At 42.9% G+C, this 26,923-nt stretch overlaps 1 protein-coding gene across 3 annotated transcripts; it reads left to right on the top strand.

Annotated features, from left to right (window-relative positions):
- The first annotated feature begins 8,471 nt into the window (after positions 1 to 8,471).
- Positions 8,472 to 23,465, top strand: LOC101347138 (HLA class I histocompatibility antigen, B-40 alpha chain-like). Of its 3 annotated transcripts, none has more exons than XM_023725288.1 (7): positions 8,472 to 8,656; positions 15,789 to 16,085; positions 17,664 to 17,939; positions 18,819 to 19,094; positions 19,218 to 19,349; positions 20,491 to 20,538; positions 23,410 to 23,465. In XM_023725288.1, exons 1-7 carry the CDS (start codon positions 8,578 to 8,580, stop codon positions 23,424 to 23,426), a joined length of 1,125 nt encoding a protein of 374 aa, XP_023581056.1. In that variant the 5' UTR covers positions 8,472 to 8,577; the 3' UTR covers positions 23,427 to 23,465. The 3 variants fall into 3 exon arrangements, with proteins under 3 accessions (XP_023581056.1, XP_023581057.1, XP_023581058.1); XM_023725289.1 differs by lacking the exon at positions 23,410 to 23,465 and adding an exon at positions 20,756 to 20,879; XM_023725290.1 differs by lacking the exon at positions 8,472 to 8,656 and adding an exon at positions 11,026 to 11,182.
- Positions 23,466 to 26,923: the final 3,458 nt, after the last annotated feature.

The following is a 26,923-nucleotide window of genomic DNA, read 5'->3' as shown; positions in this document are numbered from 1 at the left end:
TGTGTGTGTGCATGAAATAAGATAACGGATGAGGAACGAAATGGAACTATACTGGAGCAAGGAAATGACATCAGGTAGTAACTCAAATTCACAAGGAATGAAGAGTACCAGAAATGCTAAGAAAGAAATTTAATATAAAAGACTTCATTAAATATATTTTTCTCCTTTCTTTTCTTAACTTCTTTAAAAGACATAAAATTGTATAAAGGAACAATTATAAAACTATATTGTTGGGCTTATAACACTTGTATGTAATATATATGATAATAGTAGCACAAAGAAGGGGAGAGGTAATAAAGCTATATTGGAGCAAAGTTTCTGTGCTTACTAAAATTAAACTAGTATTTATCTGAAGTTGATTGTGATAAGTTAAGGTGTATATTGTAATACTTAGAGAAACCACTGTAAATAATTACTATAAAAATAACTAAAAAATATAATTAAAAAAATCAACAAAGTGTGGTTCACCACAAAATATCTACTTAGTAGAAAGGAAGACAGTAAAGAAGGAGCAGAGGAACAAAAAAGACGAGACATAAAAAATGAAAAGAAAGATGACAGACATAAATTAAGCATATCAAAAATAACATTAAATGTGAATGGATTAAGCATTGCAATCAAGAGGCAGAGATTCTACAACTGGATTAATTTAAAAACTAGATCCCACTTTATGCTCTCTATAAGAGACACACTAAAGATTCAGACACAAATAGATTGAAAGTAAAAAGATAGATATACTATGCAAACTGTAACCATAAGAGAACTGGAGTGGCTATAGTAATATCTGATGAAAATAGATTTTAAGATAAAAAAGTCACTAGATAAAATGAGGGACATGTTAACATAATAAAAGTGTCAATCCATCAGGAAGATATAATGATTACAAACATATAAGCATCTAACAACAGAGCCCTAAAACACATGAAGCAAAAACTGATAGAACTGAGGAGAGAAATAGACAATTCAACAATAATAGTTAGAAATGTCAGTATTCCACTTTCTATTATAGATAGAACACCTGGATAGAAAATCATTAAGTATATAGAAGACGTGAGCAATAGTATAAGCTTACTTGACCTGACAACTTGTGAAAATGGCATGGCGGTGGCCTCTGACCTCTAATTTCACAAGGTGGAATGAGAATCAAGATCAACAGCCAAAGGCTGATTCCTATGAGGCAGAGGTCAGACATGCCCCCTCTCTCCAACTTTTTTACCAATTCTGACACCAACCGTCCCTCCCACAGCACTTTCTACTTCTCTGCTGTGTTTAATAATTCATTGCAATGGCCACACAGAACTCATAAGACAATACTCAAAATTATGGAGTTTATTAAGGAAGTAACAGGTTACAATTCAGGATCAGGAAAGACTCAGGATACAGTTCTTTGGTCAGGACAGCTTCTCAGCTGTGCCAGCAGGCAGGACTCTCCCTGGCCGTTGGCCTCTTGGCCCTTGACCCCTTGGGCCTTACCAGCCTGATCTCTGCCCTGCTTTGGCAAGTGTTACAGAGCTCTTTAGCTCCACCAGTAAGTGCCCAGGGGCACCCCACTCAGCCAGCAAGCCTCAACCCAAAGGGGCTCAGCTCTCTTGCTTCTTCTGCCAGGAACTCCTGCCCAAAAGCTCTCAGCTTTCTCTCGCTCCATGGGTCAGTGCGCCTGGCTCCAACAAGTGTCCAGAGGCACCCCACTCCACGTGCAAGCTTCCTGCCTGAAGGCGCTCAGCTTTCTTGCCCCATGGGCCAGGAATCCCACCGTGTCATCTCCTGCTGGTCTCCTGGTTCTACTGCCTCTGCTGCCGCCATTTCTCTGCCACTGCTTCTTGTTGTCTGTCACCATTCCTGGTGTTACGGCTCTCTCTGTCTCTGTCTCCTGAGTCTAGGAGGTTCTCAGTGCAGGGATCCTGGGTCCAAAAGATGCACTCCACTCCTGGCCCTTCTTTCTTGGTGGTAGTCAGATCCCGCTCTCTCTGCTCACTTCTCTCTCCCTTTATCTCTTTTAAGATAAAAGGTGTGACTCAAGCAAGGCTGGTGACTTGGGTAAGGTGGTGACTAGAGTAAGGGTGATGTATCCCACCCTAATCTTGCCTCGTTAACATAACAAACATAACCTAATCCTGCCTCATTAACACACGTTGTTAGGCACCTACGAATTTGCTCCAACTCATAACAACCCCATGTACAACAGAATGAAACACTGCCTGGTCCTGTGCCATCCTCACAATCATTGCTATGCCTGAGCCCATCGTTGCAGCCATTGTGTCAGTCCATCTTATTGAGAGGCTTCCTCTCTTTCGCTGACCCTATACTTTACCAAGCCTGATGTCGTTCTCCAGGGACTCATCCCTCCTGATGGCATGTCCAAAGTATGTGAGATGAGTCTCGCTATCCTCATTTCTAAGGAGCATTCTGGCTGTACTTCCTCCAAGATAGACTTGTTCATTCTTCTGGCATCCCTGGTACATCCAATATTCTTCACCCATTAACACACAGAGGTCAGGATTTACAACACATCACAAAATGAAGATAATTACATCAGATCACAAAATGGAGGACAACCACACAATTCTGAGAAATATGGCTTAGCCAAGTTGACACACATCCCAACCATCACAGGTTCCATACACCTTATTTGCATGGTCCCACTCAATCATTGCATGGTCCCGCTCAGTCGTCCCCCATGCGTCTGTCAGTTTGTCATACTGTAGGGGATTGTGTGTTGCTGTGATGCTGGAAGCTATGCCACCAGTATTCAAATACCAGCAGGGTCACCCATGGCAGACAGGTTTTAGCTGAGTTTCCAGACTAAGACAGACTAGGAAGAAGGACCCAGTGGTCTACTTCTGAAAAGAATTAGCCAGTGAAAACCTTATGAATAGCAGTGGAACATTGTCTGATAGACTGCCGGAAGATGAGCCCCTCAGGTTGGAAGGCACTCAAAAGACAACTGGGGAAGAGCTGCATCCTCAAAGTAGAGTCAACCTTAATGACATGGATGGAGTCAAGCTTTCGGGACCCTCATTTGCTGATGTACCATGACTCAAAATGAGAAGAAACAGCTACAAACATCCTTTAATAATCAGAACGTGGAATGCACGAAGTATGAATCTAAGAAAATTGGAAATCGTCAGAAATGAAATGGAACCCATAAACATCAATATCCTAGGCATTAGTGAGCTGAAATGGACTGGTATTAGTCATTTTGAATTGAACAATTATATGGCCTACTATGCCAGGAATGACAACTTGAAGAGGAATGGCATTGCATTCATCGTCAAAAAGAATATTTCAAGATCTAGCATGAAGTACAATGCTGTCAGTGATAGGATAATATCCATACACCTACAACAAAGACCAGTTAATAGACTATTATTCAAATTTACTCACCAACCACTAAGGCCAAAGAAGAAGAAATTGAACATTTTTACTAACTTCTGCAGTCTGAAATTGATCAAACATGCAATCAGGATGCATTGATAATTACTGGTGATTGGAATGTGAAAGTTCAAAGCAAAGAAGGATCAGTAGTTGGAAAATACGGCCTTGGTGATAGAAATGATGCTGGAGATCACATGATAGAATTTTGAAATCCCAATGATTTCTTCATTGCAAATACCTTTTTCACCAACATAAATGGCGACTATACACACGGACCTCACCGGATGGAATACACAGGAATCAAATCAACTACATCTGTGGAAAGAGACAATGGAAAAGCTCAATATCATCAGTCAGAACAAGGCCAGGGGCCAACTGTGGATTAGACCATCAATTGTTCATATGCAAGTTTAAGTTGAAACTGAAGAAAATTAGAACAAGTCCACGAGAGCCAAAGTACAATGCATTGAACACTAATGCCTGAAGACTAGATGAGTTGTGGAATGACATCAAGAACATGATACATGAAGAAAGCAAGAAAAGACAGCATTAAAAAGACAGAAGAGAAAGAAAAGACCAAAGTGGATGTCAGAAGAGACTCTGAAACTTGCTCTTGAACATCGAGTAGCTAAAGCAAAAGGAAAAAATGATAAAGTAAAGCAGCTAAACAGAAGATTTCAAAGGGTGGCTTGAGAAGACAAAGTAAAGTATTATGGTGGCACAGGCAAAGACCTGGAGATAGAAAACCAAAAGTGAAGGACACCCTCAGAATTTCTTAAGCTGAAAGAACTGAAGAAAAAATTGAAGGCTTCAGTTGCAATACTGAAGGATTCTATGGCGAAAATATTAAATGACACAGGAAGCATCAAAAGAAGTTGGAAAGAATACACAGAGTCACTATACCAAAAAGAATTGGTCAATGTTCAACCATTTCAGGAGGTAGCATATGATTGGGAACCAACAGTACTGAAGGAAGAAATCCAAGCTGGACTGAAGGCATTGGCAAAAAACAAGTCTCCAGGAATTGACAGAATACCAATTGAGATGCTTCAACAAACGGATGCAGCACTGGAAGTGCTCGCTTGTCTCTGCCAAGAAATCTGGACGATAGCTACTTGGCCAACCAGCTGGAAGAGATCCATATTTATGCCTATTCCCAAGAAAGATGATCCAACCTAATGCATAAATTATTGAACAATATCATTAATGTCATACATAAGTAAAATTTTGCTGAAGATCATTCAAAAGCAGCTGCAGCAGTATGTCGACAGAGAACTGCCAGAAATTCAAGTCAGATTCAGAAGAGGATATGGAACCAAGGATATCACTGCTGATGTCAGATGGGTCCTGACTGAAAGCAGAGAATACCAGAAAGATGTTTACTTGTGTTTTATTGATTATGCAAAGGCATTTGACTGTGGATCATAACAAATTATGATAACATCATGAAGAATGGGAATTCCAGAACACTTTATTGTGCTCATGAGGAACCTGTACATGGATCAAGAGGCAGTTGTTCAAACAGAACAAGGGGATACTGCATGGTGTAAAGTCAGGAAAGGTATGCATCAGGGTTGTATCCTTTCACTGTACCTATTCAATCTGTATGCTGAGCAAATAATCTGAGAAGCTGGACTATATGAATAAGAACTGGGCATTAGGATTTGAAGAAGATTGCGTTATGCAGATGACGCAACCTTGCTTGCTGAAAGTGAAGAGGACTTGAAGCAGTTACTGATGGAGATCAAAGACCACAGCCTTCACTATGGATTACACCTCAACAAAAATCCTCACAACTGGGCCAATAGGCAACATCATGATAAACGGAGAAAAGATTGAAGTTTTCAAGGATTTCATTTTACTTGGATCCACGATCAACACCCATGGAAGCAGCAGTCAAAAAATCAAAAGATGCTTTGCACTGGGCAAATCTGCTGCAAAAGACCTCTTTAAAGTGTTGAAAAGCAAAGATGTCACCTGGAGAAAGGACTAAGGTGTGCCTGACCCAGGCCATGGTGTTTTCAGTCACCTTATATGCATGCAAAAGCTGGACAGTGAATAAGGAAGACTGAAGAAGAATTGATGCCTTTGAATTGTGGTGTTGGCAAAGAATATTAAATATACCATTGATTGCCAGAAGAACGAACAAATCTGCCTTGGAAGAAGTACAATTAGAATGCTCCTTAGAAGCAAGGATGGTGAGACTAAGTCTCACATACTTTGGACATCGTATCAGGAGGGATCAGTCCCTGGAGAAGGACAACATGCTTGGTAAAGTAGAGGATCATCAAAAAAGAGGAAGACTCTCAATGAGATGGATGGACACAGTGGCTGCAACAATGGGCTCAAGCATAGCAACAATTGTGAGGATGGCACAGGACTGGGCAGTGTTTCCTTCTGTTGTGCATAGGGTCGCTATGAGTCCAAACTGACGGGACGACACCTAAAAACAACAACAACTCAATCACTGTGTGGTAGTCACAAAGACTATGGCTAGAAGGGCCATGTTAAGTAATTCACTGCACCACACCTATAGAACATTCCACCCAACAAATAACAAAATATACATTCTTCTCAAGCACACATGAAACATTCTCCAGGACAGCCCATAAGTTACGTAATTAAAAAAAGTCTCAGTAGTTTTAAAATATGTGAAATCATACAAAGTGTATTCTCCAACCACAATGAAATTAAATAAGAAGTCAACAACAGAAAGAAATTTGGAAAATCCATACATAATTGGAAATTAGATGACACATGTCTAAATAACCACTAGATCAAAGAAGAAATTACAAAGAACATTAGAATGTATTTTAAGTTGAATGAAAATAAAAACATAACATACAAAAATATATGGAATACCGCTAAGTCAGTACCTAGAGGGAAATTCATAGCTATAAATGTCAACATTAAAAAAGAAGACATACCTCAAATCAATAACCTAAGCTTTATCTCAGGAAAAGACAACTTTCAGTGCAGTCAGAGAGAAAGAGGCATAATATGCTGACGATGCTATCTAATGTTAATCTGGATTTCTAGACTAATAGTTATGTTTTTGAGAAAAATATGTTTTTCCTTGGTAGCCAAAACCAGGATGTGAAATCATATGCCCTGAGGGGTCTTGACCAAGTGACCATCTGCACCGCTCAAAATATAGGTACTTAGGAAGTGCAGCTGGGTGCTGTTGCCAACAAGATTTTTGCAAGATAGACAAGGAAAATACATCTTGTGACCATGATCTAAGCATCCTGTAAAACTATCTGTAATCACCAGCTACAGTATAAATAATCAGTAACCAATCAGTGTGATTATTACAATATTCATTGATTTTCCTGTAATTGCCCTCCCTATGATTTTGTTCTTTTTACCCCATAAGAATACTTGTATAATGAAACTGCCCCAGGATTACCTGGTTCCATTTTCAATGGGCTATGTAGTTCTTCATTTGCAATTGTTTTAAACCCTTAATAAACCTCTCTGTTTTATTTAAAACAGTGTTCAAGTTTTTCTCTACAATATTTTCGTGTCAGAAGAGGGATCCAAAGTATAATAGAATAACATGGAACCAAAATTAGCTACATGGGACTGAGTAAGCTAAAAAAATATTTGAATTGAACTCATAGATGAAGTTTACTTATATTAATTTCTTTGCTTTTCTATTTTGTTCACTATATTGTTTTTAATTGCTTTACTCAATAAGCTTCAAGTTATTCCACGTTTTGATATAATGTTTTTCCTGTGTAAATGATAGAAGTTACTGCTGCCTAGTGCATTTGCTTATTGTTAATTGAACAGATCACCTACCTTATTTGTCTTATGTTCCATGATAACAGTTATACCTGTTGCTTAAAATTTCTAGATTAATTGGTTATTTCAGATGTGAGTTGTTAAAATTCTTGAGGTGTCCTTTTTGTTATCAAACCTTCCTTTTCACCATTATCAAATTGCAACTTTAGCATAAATCCCGTTTTGACATTTTGGTTTTTCCTTGTAAACCCACATTTCTTTTTATAAACACTATTTTTAGAGATAATTTTGTCCACTAGAATTATGATTTTAATTGTTATTGTCATCATAATATACACTGTTAAATGTTGCATAAAAATAACAACTCACATTTTGACTTTAAGAACTAACGTGATGCCCATCATGAAAAAGATACGTATATAGAAACCATCCAGGTCAGTGAGGACCTTGATGAAACCCCTTTGAGGGACTGAAAGAATAAGTTAGCCCTTTATGTCTCTGATCCATTGTACCTGATACTGTCACCTCTTTCCCTCCCCCTTTGAGGCCCACCAGAGTGCCTCCCTCTAAAGCTTGGTGAAGTGAGGGAAAAGTTTGCAGGAGACGAGTTACTCCTTTGTAAGCGACATGAGGTGAGCCCGGCCTAAAGAGAAGAACTCCACTATGTTAACGTAAAAGAAAAACACTCAGTGGTGCTCGGTCACAATTGTGGTGTTGCGTCCGAGGTCTTAAATGCTTGACAATTCAAGCAGCCTAGAGTAAACAATAGTAGCAAGCATGTCTATCTGAAAGAGACTACTCAATTCATCAATGATCAAAAGATGCTCCATGAGGAGGCAGCTTTTCCCTAGACGTATTTTGAGTGCCTTCCAACCTGTGGGGTTCATCTCCAGCACTACACAAGACAATGTTCTGCTGCTATTCATAAGGTTTTCACTGGCCGGTTTTTTCAGAAGTAGACTGCCAGATCCTTCTTCCTAGTCTGTCTTAGTCTGGAAGCTCCGCTGAAACCTGTCTACCAAGGGTGACCCTGCTGGTATTTGACATACTGGTGGCATAGCTTCCAGCATCACAGCAACACACAAGCCACCAGAGTATGACAAACTGACAGACTCATGGTGGATTCAATCTATAACACTCCCCAAACTGGCCTACAGACTCTCACAGTCCCTATACAAATCCCAGCTGACTTTGCAGAAATTGACAAGCTGATACTAAAATTCATATGAAAATGCAAGGGACCCAGAATAGTCAAAACAGTCTTGAAAAGAACAAAGTTGGAAGACTCACTTTCCAATTTTAGAACTTATTGCCAAGCTGCAATATCAAAACAGGAAACAGCAGGAAATGTTCCGTTAGCCTCATTGTTCTGCTTTCTGCTGAGTGCCTGCCTGAACTTTGTTCCTTCTCCATCTCTGTCTTCACCTACAAGTTGTCCGTTCACAGATCCCCTGAATGGCCTTGTTTCTGAGAATTGGAGTGAGAACTCTTCTCCTGTTGCTGTTCCAGGGAGTCCCTGAGGACATACTTGCCAGTGAGTACAGCATAGCCCTTGGGATAGGGTGGAATGCGGGCATGGTGATCTAGGGGAAGCAGGGTCAGAGAGATCAGAGAGACTAAGACGAAAGGGTGAGAAGTCTTGACTTCTGGTCCCTGCTGCCCTCCTAACTTGACCTTTGTCACCTGGGAAACATCATTTTCATTTTCTGGGCCTCAATTTTCTCTATAACATTGGGACACTGCTCCTTTATCCAGGGTATTCTTAGATTGGATGAAATGACATGTGAGGCCATATAGCACCTGGTAGGGCTCTGTGCACATTAACTTCTTTCTTTTAAAAGCTGTTCGGCTAATGAGAGTTTTGTTTATTTTGCTGAAGAAACTTTGCCTTGGGGAGTCAAACAGGTTGTAATAGCAGAGGAAAGAGAAGAAGTCAAGTCGCTGGATATGAAGCCCGGGATTCTTTCTGTGAAAATCCCATTCTCCCCAAATTCTCTCTTCTCTTTATAAATGAATTTATGCATGCGAAGCTCTTAGAACAGTGCCTGACACAGAGTGAGAGCTCAATTTAACTGTGAGCCTTGTGAATAACCCAAGAGCAAAGGAAGAAAAATTTCGTGCCTTCTCACATTCTGTTCCTTTACCAAGAAGGCCGCCTCACCCCAGCTAGCCTCTAGAGCCAATTTGTCTGCTCAAACGAAACATCTCAGCTCAGGTTTTTCTCTTCAGAAAGCACCCCTGCCACCCATACCACCTCGGCCTCAGTCTCAATAGGGCCACTCCCCTGGACCCCCCTGACTTTCTTCATGGTACTGGCCACTTGCGTATCATCTCTGCGCAAACTCTCCCACCCCAAGTCTTTGAAATTCTTGAGGCAGGAAGGAACCATTTCCTGGTCCTGAAATTTGCATAAAGTAGGCCCTCTATAAATGAAAATACATTTTACCCCTCAAAAGATAACTGGGAACTCTGCGCCTATGACCCGGATTCTCCAGAGGGCCGCCTTCTGCTTTTTTCTTCACTAATTTCCCCAAAGCAGGAGGAAATGAGACAGCATGGCTAGGGGGAAAAATCGACATATTCGGAAGAGCAAAACAGCCTTATAATTTGAATTTACCAGTCTTCTTTTCCTACATATGTAACGTTTTCCAACATAGCTACTATCTCAGTTTTAATAATACATTTTCCCCCCGTTAACATGTTTGGTTACATTTTTCCAGGTTGCTAATCATCCTTATGGGGACAGTGGTGGTTCACTGGTAGAATTCTCACCTTCTGTGAGGGAGAATGGGCTGGATTCCCAGCCAAGGGCGCAGCTATCCCCCACCTTGCCACCTGTCTGTCAGTGGAGGATTGTGTGTTGCTATGATACTGAACAGGTTTCAGCAGAGCTTCCAGACTAAGACAGATTAGGAAGAAAGGCCTGGAGATCTGCTTCTGAAAATCAGCCAGTCAAAACTTTGGATGGCAACAGTCTGATCCGGAATGGGTTATGGGGATGGTGCAGGACAAGGTTGTTAGATGATTCAGAAGATATTTTGGACTTGGAGTTAATTTAAGACTTTTGGGATGATGTATTGGGGTGAATGTCGTCATGAGTCGGAGGTAACTGGACGGCAGCTAACGCAATCATCCTTTTAGCAGCTCCAAGGTTTTTCATGTATGGCTTTATCAAGTTAAAAGAAAAATCAATTGTTAACCAATGTCATAAAACAATATGTGTACTGACTGTTTAATGAGAAACTATTTGTTCTGTAAACCTTCACCTAAAGTACAATAAATAAAAAGAAAAATCAAATCGAAAATAAGTTTTTTAGTTTTTTCGAACACAACAGCGGCCTGAATTCAGGTAGCACCGAAACTGAAAGAGGCTGGAAAGTCCAAAGAAAAACAGTGGAGAAAGTCTTTTACAGAACAAACGCAGAACAGAAGCAGCTTTGAAATTGCTTGGTTGGAACTGGGTGCTTAACTTTGAGTCGGGGAGCTTGGTGTTGTGAGTTTAGCTGAACTGACAACCCTAATTAGCCCTTGATAAATTTTGTTTATGTAAGGAGTCAGGCTCCAGAATCCTGCCAGTCTTACTGGTCTACTGAATTTCTTTATCAAACATTACGTGCATTTGGGGAAGGAAGAAACCCAGACTCTGAGGCTGAGAGACCCGCTCAGGGTAAAAAAAAAAAAATCCCTTAAAATATGTGTGTTGTCTGGACTATCCCTAGCTGCTGGCTGACTCGGTGTGGCGCTGGGATACGGGACAAGTAGCGTTTTCATGTTTTCATGGAACCAACTCCAACTAGTCTCCCCCGGACATTTGCAGAGTGCTGCGCTGCCTTTCGGTTTCACATCTCAGCCCTTTCAAGCTAAGCGTTGGTTTCTATTCTTCAAAAGCCGCTCCCACCGTTCTGTTTGTAACAGCAGGTCTGAGAGTCAGGCTGTGCTGGATGTGTTTGACCGATCTTTGGGTGCCCAGGGAGTGTTGGTCCAATAGTAACATCCGACGGGATGGTGTGGGCTCTTCTCGTTCAAGTGTCCCTGAGCTTGCTGCAAGAGGCCCGAGCCCGTGAGTGGGGGCCCTGGGAGGCGTGGTGGTGGGGAAGAATAGCCGGAGAAGCCCGGGGGAGGGGGAAGGGAGAGAAGGTCTCCAAACTGGAATCTTGAGGCTCAGCGACAACTTTACAGTCTTAGCAGGGGCAGTCACTGGCCTCTGCTCACCAGGGGGCAGCCTCCGGCAAAAAAAAAAAAAAAAAAGAAAGAAAAGGGCTTAAGGTATAGACCATAAGGGAACTGGCGGATCTACTGTGAACGTGACCAGGAGTCCTGATTTCTGCAGCCTGCTCTGCTTGTAGTAGAGGCTCTTGGTGACCTTTAAGAGCCACTTAGCAAAAGGAAGAAGGTCCCTGGGTGGCGCAAATGTTTGTGCTCCACTAATGGAGCCCTGGTGGCACAGTGGTTAGGAGCTCGGCTGCTAACCAAAAAGGTCAGCAGTTCAAATTCACCAGCCGCTCCTTGGAAACTCTACGGGGTAATTCTACTCTGTCCTATAGGGTCTGACTATGAGTTGAAATCGACGCCACAGCAACGGGTTTGGTTTTTTGGTTTACTAACCTAAAGGTTGAAGGTTGGGACCCACCTAGTGGCACCACTGAATAAAGGCCTGGCGATCTCCTTAGGTAAAGATTACAGCCAAGGAAACCCTGTGGAGCAGTTCTACTCTGTAACATATGGGATCGCCATGACTAGGAATCCACTGCAGGGCAACGAGTTTGTTTTTTTGTTTGTGTTTGTTGATTCGTCTTTTTAGAAAAGGGGAGATTTGTTGAATATTTGGAAAAGTGAAGCCTCAGTCAGAAGCTAGGTATCTGGGAATCGATGGTATCCAAGGTTTTAAAAACATGCATCCTTACCATTTAAACTCTTTATTTATTTATGTTTAAAGTATATACATGTTCTAGTGTACTAATAATACATTATGTACCTTATAAAACATTTTTAAAAATGGAAATTAAAAAAGATGGGATAAAGATAAAATATTTTTACCCTTACAAAATTATTAATTGTAATATGTTCAAGTGAAAGCAATGTAACTGAACACGCTTATTTTGAAAATTATGTTCTAACAGTTTGTGATACAGCCATTTGATGGTCTGGTTCTAAGTGGAGTTCATTTTGATCATCCTTGGTTTTAATGATTGTTACAGCTGGAAGAGATTAACACACACACACACACACACACACACAAACTCATACATTCAAGTGAACAAAATGCATCCTTGATGTATGCATTAAAACATGACTCATTTGGGAAACTCTCACTCCAAATTATATAAAAGGTTTTTTTTTCCTTCCAGCTACTATATTTCTATCCTCTTTTATGAAAACTAATGAGAACCCATTTACTCAAGCCTCACTGTCTACTAGCATGGTTGTGCAGCAGCTGTTGTTGAACTTGAGTCTGAAAGTACAGCAGGAAAGGCAGATGGTAGGCCAGGATCACAGCTCAGTTGCTGACTGAAATGTTCCCCTGCCAGCCAGACTCATAGAAAATGAAACAAATTCATGACATTCATATCTGGCAGCAGGAGAGTTTTGTGGGGTTTTCCCTGAGAAGTGGATGAGCAACACTGATCACACTTCTCTTTTTTGAGTTTTACCTATTTGTGAGCAAGAGAGACGGGTTTCAATTAAAGCTTTGCTGCTAAGCCTCCGTTTTCTCACCTCTCTAGTGAGGGAGTTGAATGGGAGGACTGTGTGAACATTTCCACAATTGTACATTTCTTATCTGAGTGACTGGACCAAGTTGCCCATGACCTGGCTGCTGGAATCAGCCTTAGGGAGAATGGAGAGCTAAGGGGAGTTTGTCATTAGCATCTGTCTTGTGCCCTTGGTTTTTTGTTTGTTTTTTCTCTCAGTCATACCATGGAATCCAGTGTCTCTGAAGATCTAGCTGCTTCTCTGTCGAGTAACCACATTGAGGTCCGGGGTCGTAGTGGGCAGCGACCTCTGGTTTGCGTGCCTCAGGAAAGATTCTTGACTTGACTTGGCTCAGCAGGGGCTTATCTATGGGATCCAGAGCTGGGTGTGAGCAGAGTCAGTTTGTGGTGAGAGAAACTTGTTCATCAAAGGAGAAGTCCAAGCCTAGGAGAGAAGTGGAAAGCTTGGGAAGCTACGTTTCTCCTGCTTTCAGGGGTCTGTGTTGGAGAATGTGCCATGGAAATGCAAAGAAGAGATGGAAGGAAAGTGTCAAAATAGTTTGGAAGCAAAGGGAAAAAATGGAAACGGCATCAACATAGACAGCAAAGTTTGAATACCCAGCCTACATTCAGAACTACAAATCAATTAAAGAAAGAACTAGATGGTGCCCAACCACCACCACCAACTGCTCTGACAGGGATCTTAATAGAGGGTTCCGGACAGAGCTGGAGAAAAATGTAGAACAAAATTCTAACTCACAAAAAAAGGCCAGACTTCCTGGTCTGACAGAGACTGGACAAACCCCAAAAGTATGGCCTCCAGACACCTTTTTAACTCACTACTGTAGTCACTCCTTAGGTTCACCCTTCGGCCAAAGATTAGACAAACCTATAAAACAAAACAAGATTAAATGGCCACACCAGCCCAGGGGCAAGGACAAGAAGGCAGGAAGGGACAGGAAAGCTGGTAATGGGGAACCCAAGGTCGAGAAAGGGAGAATGAATGTTGACGTTGTACGGTTGGCAACCAATGTCACAAAACAGTAAACGTATTAATCGTTTAATGAGAAATTAATTTTCTCTGTAAGTCTGCATCTCAACTACAATTAAAAAAAGGGGAAAAAAAAGTAAACAACCCTGCTAAAAGCAAATAGATAATATGAATAAGTAATTTACAGAATAAAAAATTCAATTGACCAATAAACTCATAAAAATATTTTTAACCTCGCCTATCACAAAAAAGTGCATTAAAACTCTCTCTCTATATATAGGAGCCCTGGTGGCACAGTAGTTAAGAGCCTGGCTGCTAACCCAAAGGTCGACAGTTCGAACCCACCAGCCAATCCTTGGAAGCCCTATGGAGTAGTTCTACTCTGTCCTATAGGGTCGTTATGAGTCAGAATCAACTCCACGGCAATGGTTCTCTTTTGCTATACATATATAATCTTTCCTGTTGATGTGGGTGTAAATGACCTTTTTGGGGAGCAATTTGGTAATACCTATTCAAATTCAAAATGTTCATGACCTTTGATTCATCATTTCCACTTAAATTAGGCATATGTAGAAACACTCCCTCTAGTGTGCAAAGAAATAAGTACAAGAATATTTATTAAGGTATTATATATACTAGTGAATAATTGGAAAAAAGTACTAGAATAGTTAAGTAAAGCAAGCAACTCCATGTGTTACAGAGTAGAACTGCTTCATAAGGTTTTCTTGGCTGTAATCTTTATAGAAGCAGATTGCCAGGCCTTTCTTTCGAGGTGCCACTGGGTAGGTTCAAATCACCAACCTTTTATTTACCAGCCAAGTGCAAATCATTTGTGCCACCCAGGGACCTGAGATATATCCTTATTTGTGAAAGGTACTGTTATAGGCACTAAAAATACACTTATCAACAAGAAAGAAAACTTGCTGTTTTCATGGAATTTACTGGCCAGCCAACAGTAAATAACTAATTATGTGATGCTCATTTGCTGTGGAGGCACACAAGTCTGGATTAGTTTCCTAGAGGCAAAGCATCCCTTAGGAAATAACATTTCAACAGAGACTTGAAGGGGACAAGACCAAAGTTTGGGGCTGATAGGTGAGGTAAGAACATTCCAGATGAGGGGACAATAAGGGATCAAAAGTTCTGGGGTGGAAAGAACATGTCTTAGGAGCAGAACAAAGGTCAGTGTGGCTGGGACAAGATCTACAGGCTGTCCTTTCTATCTGGGCGCTCCTTCCCCTCTGCCTGCATCACCTCCTACTTACTCATCTCATGGAATCACTAGGGGGATTTTCAAAGCTCTAGAAGTAATTATGGACTATTAGAACTGGGAGGGCCCTGGGCCTTCTTGCCCACTAGCTTTGTTCTAGAGATAAGAAGCTGACACCCACACAGGGAAGTGGCTTCCCCAGGGTTGTGGTGGTGATGGAACTCTGAGGCCAGTGCGTCTTCCACAGTAACACCAAAGGTGATTTGGTGGAATGCGATACCAGGAGGGAGAGTGAGAGATTGGTCAGGGGTTGAGATGCTACAACATGAGAGCAGGAGACCTGGGGGAAGAGTCCTACCTCCAGGCTCCTACACCTCAATGGAAGCCATGAGAAAGAATACTCTTAAACTCTTCCACTACTCCAGATCCGACCACTTCTTCAAGCCCTGTTCAAGAACAACTTCTTCATGGAACCCTTTCTTATTGATGTGCTATACTAACATTTCTTTCCTGTTTCCTGAATTCTTTCAATACATACTCTGTGGGATTTGAATTCACTTGTGCTGGTGAGTTGTTCCACAACTGTCTTCCTACTGTTTTATCAGGTATGCCCTGCCTCTCCGATTTTACAGACACACACACACACACACACACATACACACACACATACACACACAGGCATATACAATCATTCCCTTCACGCTGGGAATTGGGTCCTCATTCAATAAATACTGTTAGCTTACTCTGAGTCCCCTGTCTCTCGCTCCCACCTCAGGATCGCACTCTCTGCAGTATTTCTACACGGCTGTGTCTGAGCCAGGCCCAGGAGTGCCTTCATTTACTGCCTCTGGCTTTGTGGATGACCAACTCTTCATCCACTATGACAGTGTGGAGATGAAGGCAAAGCCTTGTGCTCCTTGGTTGAAGGAGGATTTAGATTACTTTGATGATGAGACCAAGATCTTCACAAGTCGGATGAAGATTTTCCACTTAAATCTGAGAAATGTGCAGAAATACTACAACCAAACCTGGGAGCACAGCCTGAAGAAAGAGAATACAGAAAAGTCAGCAGGTAAGTCCTGTGAGAGAGCAGTAGGAAGCAGTCCTCACTCACACCCCACCTCCTGGGGCGGGAGGCCCTCTTGAAAAGTATTTCCCATAAAGTCAGGCTGGGGACAGAGAGTGTTTGCACATCTATCACTTGAGAAAGAAGGTTCCACCAATGAGGTCACAAAGAGGAGTAGGTCTGTTAGACATGAGTTCATTCAATATTCAGCAGTCTTATTAGTCAGAGATATATGCCTAGTGTACAACTTTTGGGTGCTGGGGGTGGGGAACCAGAAAAGCATAAGACCTAGTGTTTACCCTCGAGGAGCTTACAATCTATATGGGAAAGTTTACTGCCCCTATGACCCTTTGAAGCATACCAAGAGACATCAAAGACCAGAACTTTCTTAAATGCCAAATGAGAAGCAGAGAAAATAGCTTATAGAAGTTCATAGAGGAAAGACCTCAGTGGTCAGGGAGAATTTCATAAATGAGGTGGAACTTGATACAATATGAAACGCATATGGTTTGGGTTAACAGAGGAGAAAAAAAGAAAGATGTTCCAAGGAGGCAGGAGTTAGGGTGCTGCAAGGTGTGGAGTTCAGTCGGGCACAGTGAGTTCAGGGGGCAGATAGTAAGTTAATAGTCTTTATCAAAGGTCTCCCAAGTGCTAGGCACTGTTGGAACAAGTTTGTGAAGGGCACTGAGTGCCAAATTAAGGCATAAATCAGGTAGAGATATTATTAAAACTAAATAGTGTGGCCGCTCAACTTTGTACCAGTTGATCCTTTTTGGAGAACGTATTCAACAAAGGTTTGCCAGATTGTTATGTTACAGGTACCATGATAGACACTGAAGATCTCAAGACAAATGACACACAGTCCCTTTTTCAAAGGGCTCACAGTGTAAGAGGAGAGAGACAATCAATACACAGTAAAGTTTGGTACTGTGTGTAAATGTTGGATTAAGAACTTGAGCCAATAGACTGTGGGAACCCAGAAGAGAGGTGATTAATCCAGGCTGGGACAATCCCAGAGCTATTTGTATTTGACTTTGAAATTCATTAGAGAATTTTTAAGCAGAAGTGTGGTGCTTGTTAATATGAAGCTGTCTGCATTCTCTAGTAGCTCGAGGAAAACTGTATTGTGCTTTGCGTGCCCTCATTGTTCATGCCGTGCACTAGGATTCTGTCTTCAGGAATTTGCACTTAGAATCTGAGGCTGCTGGCATGGAAGGAGGCCTGTGGAGACATAGTCTAACAATTCTACTTACACAAAATAAACAAAAAACATGGAGGCTGAATAACTTGCTCAAGATGACACAGTTCATGGCAAAGCCCAAGTCTGTAACTCCCCATCCAGTGCTTTACAGTAAGCCCTGGAACCAAGGGCAGACCACTCCCCACTGCAGAGCTGACAGCAAGGAAAGGAGATCAGAATCAGGGCACCCAACTAATTTGTTTAGAATGCAAATGTCACCTAACGAGAAACCAGAGCTGTGATGGGGTGGGGTGGGATGGGGAAAACAGGGACCACTGATGGGGAAGCGCTGAGGGTGCACCCTGTCTTTACTGACACTGCCTGGTCCTGGGTGGGGTGGGTAGGCCCCCACACCCTCCAGTTCACCTATGGCTGTGAGCTCCGGGACGACGGTGGGACCATGGGGCACTGGCAGTATGGCTACGACGGTAATGACTACTTGAGCTTGGACATGGACCTTCTGCAGTACACAGCTGTCTCATTTATCGCCCGCTACACCAAGCAAAAGTGGGAGGCCAGTGGGAACTCCATAAAGAGAGATAAAGCCTACTTGGAGAAGGAATGCATCTGGTGGCTGCAGAGATACTTGGAGTGTGGACGGGAGAGGCTGACCCGCACTGGTAATGACCTCCAACACCCCACCCACCCAGAGCTCACCCAAACCCTAGCTTGGGCCAGTTCTCTCTCCAAAGGGTGGGGGGGGTGGCGCCACTCTCCCAGAGCTAATCCAGCATAGGGATGCAGGATATCTACTGCAGGATGGATGGGGCCAACATGCTGAGGATGGCTTCACAAGCAAGAGATGTGGATTTGGGGCACCTCCCATCTTGAGTCTCCTGGGGAGTGCTATTGACACACCCTTCTTAGGCCCTCCCTGGAGGAAAACTTTCTCAGAAGGCCACTAGGCTTTTTCCTCAGCACTTGGAGGTTTTTCATATGTCTGGCCCTTTCCCTAGGAACCTGGGTGGTTCATAAATCAAAGCGCTCAACTACTAATTGGTGTTGGCTGTTCGAACCCACCCAGTGGTGCCATGGAAGAAAGGCCTGGCCATCTGCTTCCATAAAGGTCACAGCCAGGAAAATCCTGTGGAGCAGTTCTACTCTGTAACACATGGGGTCACCATGAGTCAGAATTGACTCGACAGCAATGGGTTTGGTTTTTGGTTGGCCCTTTCCCACTAGAGATAGGGCAGCTGTGAGTACGCACAAAGATTTATCTGGAAAAATTGACCAATGGCTTGATAAGAGGGTGGAGGTCTGTGAAGAAGCCCTTACTCTGGAGAAGAATATTTGGACTGAGCTCCAAGGGCCTTTTCTAGGATCCCTGCTCTGATTAGTGCTCAGTTCCCTCTACGCCCTGCCTGGAGGTGCTCCCTGCCTTGCCCTTGCTGGCAGTCATCTCCCCAGCCAAACTACCAGGAGTTCAAGGCATCCTGGTCTTTGGAGTAGATGCTACTTAACAAGCTTTACTTGAACCCTGGCTGCGTTGTCTACCACAGAGCCTCCCAGAACACACGTGACTCATCACCCCAGCCCTGATGGAAAGGTTGCTCTGAGGTGCTGGGCCCTGGGCTTCTACCCGGCGGAGATCACACTGACCTGGCAGCGGGATGGGGAGGACCAGACCCAGAACACAGAGCTTGTGGAGACCAGGCCTTCGGGGGATGGGACCTTCCAGAAGTGGGCGGCTGTGGTGGTGCCCTCTGGAGAGGAGCAGAGATACACGTGCCATGTGCAGCACGAGGGGCTATCTGAGCCCTTCATCCTGACATGGGGTAAGGAGATGGACGAGGGTGGAGTCTCTTCTCAGAGAAAGCAGGGGCCCTTATGGGCACCTCCAGGAGTAGCAGAGGTCACTTCTGCGGGTCAGTGTCACTCACTTTTCCTTCCTTTCTCAGAGCCGCCTTTTCAGCCCACCATCCCAGTCAAGAAACAATTTCCTAGCCTGGGTCTTGGAGCTGTGGTCCTTACAGTTGTGATCATGGGAGCTGCGGTTGCTGGATTTGCCCTCTGGAGGAACAAGAGCTCAGGTAGGGGAGTAGGTTCTGGGTTTCCTCATTCTGACCTGAGGGTGTCTCAGCCCAAGGGATTGAATTGCAATTCCTGCCCCTGTTACTTCTGGAGCCAATTTGGAGACTCCTGTTGTCAGGCAAAGCCCAGGAGGGACTCCCTGGCCAGCTGAGACACCCTTAGCTGCAGACGAGATGGGAGATGGGAGACCTGCTGGACTCCCAGGGGCCCCAACACCACAGGCATGGTCATCCTTGTGGCTCTGGACTCCAGGATCTTGATTTAAGGTCAGATGTCCCCTGTTCCTTTCTGAGGGTTCAGGAGCAGGGCCACGTGAGATCCAGAAATACGAGAATGCCTGGGAAGTGGGTCTTTTAAAAAAATTCCCAGGTTCTTCCTCTTCAGGTTCCTAAATTTCTTATAAGAGATTAATTGGAAGGAAACCAGTTCCCCAAACTTAGTTGGCAAATCTGGAGTGAGTGTGTAATGCGTGTTTGTGACTGTCTTGTGTACATGTGCATATATAGACATGTATGGGTGTTTGTATGTGTATGCGTGTGGGTTTGTGTATATGTGTGTACGTGTGTATATAAGTGTATATAGGTGTTTTATGTGCATGTGTGTATAAGCATGTATGGCTGTGTGTGTGTGATTGTGTGTGTTGCTCTAAGACTTCCTCACATTTGGCTCCACTCTGGCCTTTTACTAGTTGTTCCCCACTCCCTAAGTGGGCTGTTAGGGACAGAGCAGTCCTCCATCTACACACAGGTGAGAGGACAGTCAGGATGATGAGTGTTGGGGAAGAACTGGTCCTCGTCATACTTGGACTAAGGAAACAGGAGCTAAATGGGTAGGGACCCCTCCCTTTCCAGGATTCTGCCTTAATTAAAGTATCAGACACTATGCTAAGGGCTTTACATGAATGAAATCACTTAAACCTCACAAAAGTCATAAGAGACAGAGACAGTGCTCGATCCCACTTTACAGACAAGAAAACTGAGGCCACAGAGAGGTTAAGTGACTTTCAGTTGGCTGAGCCCTGACTCTAAGGAAACAGTTTGATTGCTGAGCCCAAGATAACTGCTCCATTATATCGACTTCCATACCTCTTTAAGGGTCACCTCCTCCTGTGGGCTCTGACCAGCTTCCCTTTCTTTGCAGGCACTGGAAAGCCTGGCCGAGAGTCTATTAATTCCTCAGTTCTTAAAGGTGAGTCCACGGGGTCTGAAGTGACAGGAGAGTTGCTTCTACACTGGCTAATGGTGTGTGTTTGCTCGGGGAAGTGGGAGAAGGGAGAGTCACTTCTGGGCTGTAGAGAATCAATGGTGTTTGCACTTGGAGTGTGAGGTGGGCCATCCAGAAGGCTGGAGGGGGAAAACTCAGCAGGGGCCATGCAAAGCTTATTCATCACTGTTATATTTCACAGCCTGAGAGCTCAGCACTGCACAGGCCTGGAAGACACTTCTTCCAAATGATTTTCAGCTTCCACACCCTGCTCACCTCCACTTCCTCCCACCCTGCCTGCTGTTCCTACTTGAGGCTTCCTGGAGGATGTGAGAAGAAAGCAACTAAGACAGAAAAAGAACTTGACATTTATGATGGTAAAGAGAAAGCAGGATACCTTTCTTTAAGAAAGGAAAGGGCTGTCATAGGGAAGAGGAATGAGAGTAGGTTTTAAATGACCCCATGGAGTATAACCCAGTAAAAGATGTGGGAGGTTGTATCAGTTACCTATAGCTACTTATAGCTGCTATAACAGAAGTACCACAAGTGCATGGCTTTAACAAACAGAAGTTTATTCTCTCACAGTTCAGGAAGCTAGAAATCCAAATTTAGGGTGCCAGCTCTAGGGGAAGGCTTTCTCTCTCTGTCAGTTCTGGTCTTTGTCATCAATCTTCCCCTGGTCTAGGAGCTTCTCAGCACAGGGACCCTGGGTCCAAAGGACACACTCTGCTCGTGACTCTTATTTCTTGGTGGTAGGGGGTCCCTCTGTCTCTCTGTTTGCTTTACTCTTTTATATCTCGAAAGAGACTGACTCAAGATACAACCTAATCTTGTAGATTGAGTCCTGCCTCATTAACATAACTGCTTCTAATCCTGCCTCATTAGCATCAGAGAGGTAGGATTTACAACACATAGGAAAATCACATCAGATGACAAAATGGTGGACAATCACACAATACTGGGAATCATGGCCTGACCAAGTTGACACACATTTTTTTGGGGAAACAATTCAATCCATAACAGCTACATAACAAATTACCACCAATTTAGCAGCATAAAATAACACATACTAATTACCTCACATTTTCTGTAGATCAGGAGTCTAGGCATAGGTTAGCTGGGTCCTCTGCTTCAGAGCCACTCACAAGGCTGCAATCCATGTGTCGGCCAGGGCTGGGGTCTTACCTGAAGGCTCGAATGGGGAAGGATCCATATCCAAGCTCATGTAGTTGTTGGCAGGAGTCAGTTCATTTGGGGCTGTTATACTGAAGGCCTCAGTTCCTTCTGGGCTATTAGCCAGAGGCTGCCCTCAGTTCCTTGCTGCATGGGCCTCTCCAAACATGACTGCTTGCTTCATCAAAGCTTGCAAGCAGAGAAGGCAGTAGACAGAGTCAGCTAGCAAGATGAAAGTCACAATCGTATGTAATCTAATTGTGGAAGTGACATCACCTTTGATATATTCTATTGGTTAGAAGCAAATCACAGGTCTCATTCACACTCAATGGGAGAAGAGAACAAAGGGCACGAGTACCAGGGGGTGGAGATCATTGGGGGCCATCAAGAATCTGTGAGCCACAGAGGTGCTCCAGTTCAGAGAAAGCAGAAATGCAAGGCAGTAAGGCCTCTGCACTAGACATGATCAAGCAGAGGCTGGACAATCACTGAGCAAGATCATTATAACTGAGAGTCCTGCTTTGGACAAGATGATTTGCAGAGCTGAGTTGTGTTTACCGAAGCATGGTCCTGGATACAGGGGTCATAGCTGTCACTGGAAAGGCTCCTCTCCAGTTCTGTATAACCCTGAGAGGGCATCCTCTGAATATTTCCCCCTTCACTTTTCAGATCTTCAGTAAAGTACCATCATTACACTGACCTGTTGCTTTCTTTCATGCCTCAAGCTGCCAGACAAATCCTATTTCTTCTTTTTATAAAAGATCTCACAGACTCACTTTGTGTGACATAGGATTCACGGCAGTACTTATTAAAATCTTCATTTCTCTCCCATAAGTAAACATTAATCACCACAACTGCTTTCTCTTTGTTTCCAAAACTCCCTGTGATGGTTAATGTTATGTGTCAACTTGGCTAGGCCATGATTCTCAGTATTATGTAATCATCCCCCATTATGTGATCTCATGTGAGCAACCAGTCAGTTGGAAGGGGAGCTTCCTTGGGGGTGTGGTCTGCATCCAATATATATTGGTATTCTGGAAAGCTCACTCTCTCTCTCGACTGAGCCTGCATTCTTCTCGTTTCCACCTGACCTGCTGCTGGTTTTAGATTTACCAGCTCCCACAACCCCACAAACCGGCATCCTGCTGCCTGACCTGCAGATTTTGAGTTCGTCAGCCCCTGTGTCATGGTTTGAATTGTGTCCCCCAAAAAATGTGTGTATCAATTTGGCTGGGCCATGATTCCCAGAATTGTGTGGTTGGCCTCCATCTTGTGATTGTAATTTTATGTTAAAGAGGATTAAGGCGGGATTGTAACACCCCCCTTACCCAGGTGACATCCCTGATCCAATGTAAAGGGAGTTTCCCTAGGGTGTGGCCTGCACCACCTTTTACCTTACAAGAGATAAAAGGAAAGGGAAGCAAGCAGAGAATTGGGGACCTCATACCACCAAGAAAGAAGCACCGGGAGCAGAGTGCATCCTTTGCACTGGAGGTTCCTGTACAGAGAAGCTCCTAGTCTGAGGGAAGACTGATGATGACTAGGACATTCCTCCAGAGCCAACAAAGAGAGAAAGTCTTCCCCTGGAACTGATACCCTGAATTTGGACTTCTAGGCTACTAGACTGTAAGAAAATAAATTTCTCTTTGTGAAAGCCATCCACTTGTGGTATTTCTGTTATAGCAGCACTAGAAGACTAAGACACCCTGCAACCACATGAGTCAGAAGAAGCCTTCAGCTTGCTTCCTGATCCACAGATTTGGGACTTGCCAGCCTCTACGATTGTGTGAGCCATCTCCTTGAAGTAAATCTCTCTCTATATATCTATATATGCATCACTGGTTTTGCTCCTTTAGAGAACCCAGGCTAAAACACTCCCCCAAGCCCCTAACCCCAACAATAGTTCACATGCCACTTTTCCTTTTATGTCTCCCCATAGACTTAAAATTTTGCATCACAGAAACCCAGATGAATAGGTCCTTCAAGGCCACAGCCTCTTCCTGGAGTAGGAGGAGAAAACTCTTTGGGGGCAGGTAGAGAAGAAAGTCTGGGAGTATCAGCAGGTTAATAATTGCTGTCCTGAAACATAAAGTAGCTATAAGTGTTATGTAAAAGCTTATTAGTCAATTCAGAATGCATTCTGGGGTTTCTTTCTTTTTTACGTTTGTTGTTTTTATGGTGGTAAAATATATATAACAAAACATTTGCCATTTCAACCATTTTTATGTGTACAATTTAGTGACATTGATTACATTCACCATGTTGTAGAATCATCACTATCCATTTCTAAATTTTCCCTCGCCGTTAACACAAACTCAGTGCCCCTTAAGCAATAACTACCCATTTCCCTCTCCCACCCCTCATGTATATACATGTATAAAAACAGAGATATGTATTTTTTTATACCTAAGTAGGATTGTAGTTTATGTAATGCTTTGCAACGTGCTTTTTTCTTTTAATGCTGTTTTAGAGAGCTCTGTGAGAAGTAAATAGAGATCTCTCTCATTGTTTTTCAGCTTCATGGTAGCCCATTATGTAAATGTACCAGAATTTATACATCCTATAGATGGGCCTATAGTTTATTTTCAGTTATTTGCTTCATGAATATTCTTGCACATACATTCTTGTGCATGTATAGTAGTGTTTTGTTAGAATAGATGCACAGAAATAAAATTGCTAGGTAGGCCAAAGAATGTGAGAAATAAATTGATTTTGATCCCAAGTCTTCAGACATGATTGTCACAGTAAATTCTTTTTTTTTTTTTAATTGTACTTTAGATGAAGATTTACAGAACAAACTAGCTTCTCATTAAACAGTTAGTACACATATTGTTTTGACACTGGTTAACAACCCCACGACATGTCATCACTCTCCCTTCTCGACCTTGGGTTCTGTATTACCAGCTTTTCTGTCCCTTCCTGCCTTCTAGTCCTTGCCCCTGGGCTGGTGTGCCCCTTTAGTCTCGTTTTGTTTTATGGGCCTGTCTAATCTTTGGATGAAGGGTGAACCTCATGAGTGACTTCATTACTGAGCTAAAAGGGTGTCTGAGGCCATACTCTCAGGGTATCACAGTAAATTCTTGAATGTCTGCATGTGAATTACCTGTTTTGAGATTATCTGCTGTTTTCTAAGGTCTCTTATGCTCTACTTTGCTCAGAATCTGAGTCTTCAAAATAGGACTGGGAGATGTATTGTGATATGTGTGGGGATATGTGGGTTTTTGTGTTCTAAAGCCTGCTGAATCAAATGACTTCAGGAATTAAAAAAAAAAAAAAGATACAATTGATGTTATTTTCAACTCATGGATAATGGAAATTGATTATGTTGCAAATAATCAGAATACATCACCCTATTCCAACATAACTCCTTATTTCACAAATCCAAATATGTCAAAGCATACCTCGATGGCATACTTCCAGAAATAGCCTGACTGTAAGGTTGTGAAATGGCTCCACCCTCTGTTCTAGACTCCACAAAAAACAGATTATTGGGAACACGAATCCTGCTGATTAAACAATAGCTGCGCATTCTAGCATCAGTGCATAGTGCTCCAAAGGCTGCCTGGAGAGATCTTTTTGTTGGTGTTTTTAAACATATAATCCTATCTTTAAAACTTTTTTGAAAAATTCTTATTGTGCTTTAGGTGAAAGTTTACAGCTCAAATTAGTTTCTCATTCAAAAATTTATACACAAACTGTTTTGTGACGTTGGTCGCAATCCCCACATTGTGTCAGCACTCTCCCCCTTTCTCTTTCCACCCTGGGTTCCCTGTGTCCACTCCTCCAGTTTTCCTGTTCCTTCCTGCCTTCTCATCTTTCCTTTTGGGGAGGGGTTGCCCATTTGGTCTCCTATACTTGATTGAAATTAAGAAGCACGTTCCTCACGTGTTTTATTGTTTGTTTTATAGGTTTATCTAATGTTTGGAGCCCTGGTGGCACAGTGGTTAAGAGCTCGGCTGCTAACCAAAAGGTCAGCAGTTCGAATCCACCAGCCGTTCCTTGGAAACCCTATGGGGCACGTCTACTCTGTCCTGTAGGGTCGCTATGAGTTGGAATTGACTGGACGGCAATTTTTTGTTTTTCTTTTTTTTAAAAAAAATCTAATCTTTGGCTGAAGGGTAAACTTCAGGAGTGGCTTCTGTTCTGAGTTAGCAGGCTGCCTGGAGATCATAGTGTCTGGGGTTCCTCCAGTCTCTGTCAGACCATTAAGTCTGGTCTTGTTTTGTGATTTTGAATTTTATTCTACATTTTTCACTCAGCCTAATGACCTCCAGATTCATCCATGTTGGTTTTTTTTCTTTTTACTGTAATGTAGCCACAACAGCACATAAAACATTCCATCATGTTCTACATGTACACTTTAGTGACACTGATTCCATTCTTCAAGTTATGCAACCATTTTTCCTCTCTTTTTCCAAATTATCCCACCACCATTAACATACCTTCAATGCACTCTAAGCAGAAATCCCCTCCATCCTCCTCCCTCTTGCCCCTGGTAACCACTAATTACCTTTGGTTTCTATATATTTGCTTATTTCATATAAGTGATATCATACAGTATTCGTTCTTTTGTGTCTGGCTTTTTTCACTCAGCATAATGTACTCAAAGTTCAACCATGTTGTGGCGTGCATCAGGGCTTCTTTCCTCTTTTTGCCTGAGTGATATTCCATTGTGTGTATATACCACCTTTTGCTTATCCTTTCTTCCGTTGATGGACATTTTGGTTATTTCCACATTTTGGCTATTGGGCTTTCTTAAATAATACACAAATGGACAGGAAAATCCTTTTATTAGTGCTGTCCATTCTGGCCATACCTACTGATCACAGCTTCCTTGTGACACTGCCCTGCCCATGACCCCAAATTCTGCACAGTGTGACCCATCCTCTCAGGGCACAGAAGGTTGGAGGTAGGGGGAGGGGGACACATAACCATTGGCATCAATAGTAGAAATTGGTTATTTTCCCTGTCCAGAGCCACTCCAGTTTTTTTTTGTGACAACAGCACCTTGATTTTCATTTGGGAAATTTACCCTTCCCCCAGTGTCATACAACCTGATTTGGATAGGGTGGACTCTTCCCCCCACCATCCCCTCCAAGGTTGGGGTCCACTGGGTTGAAGCCAATCTGTGATTGGTTTAAGGAGTGACATAACTAATCAGAGCCAATGAGATGCAAAGGGCATTTACTCAGGCTTC

Source organism: Trichechus manatus, unplaced genomic scaffold, assembly GCF_000243295.1.
Source record: "Trichechus manatus latirostris isolate Lorelei unplaced genomic scaffold, TriManLat1.0 scaffold00295, whole genome shotgun sequence".
Classification (NCBI taxonomy): domain Eukaryota; kingdom Metazoa; phylum Chordata; class Mammalia; order Sirenia; family Trichechidae; genus Trichechus; species Trichechus manatus.
This window is presented reverse-complemented; position numbering and strand designations above follow the sequence as displayed.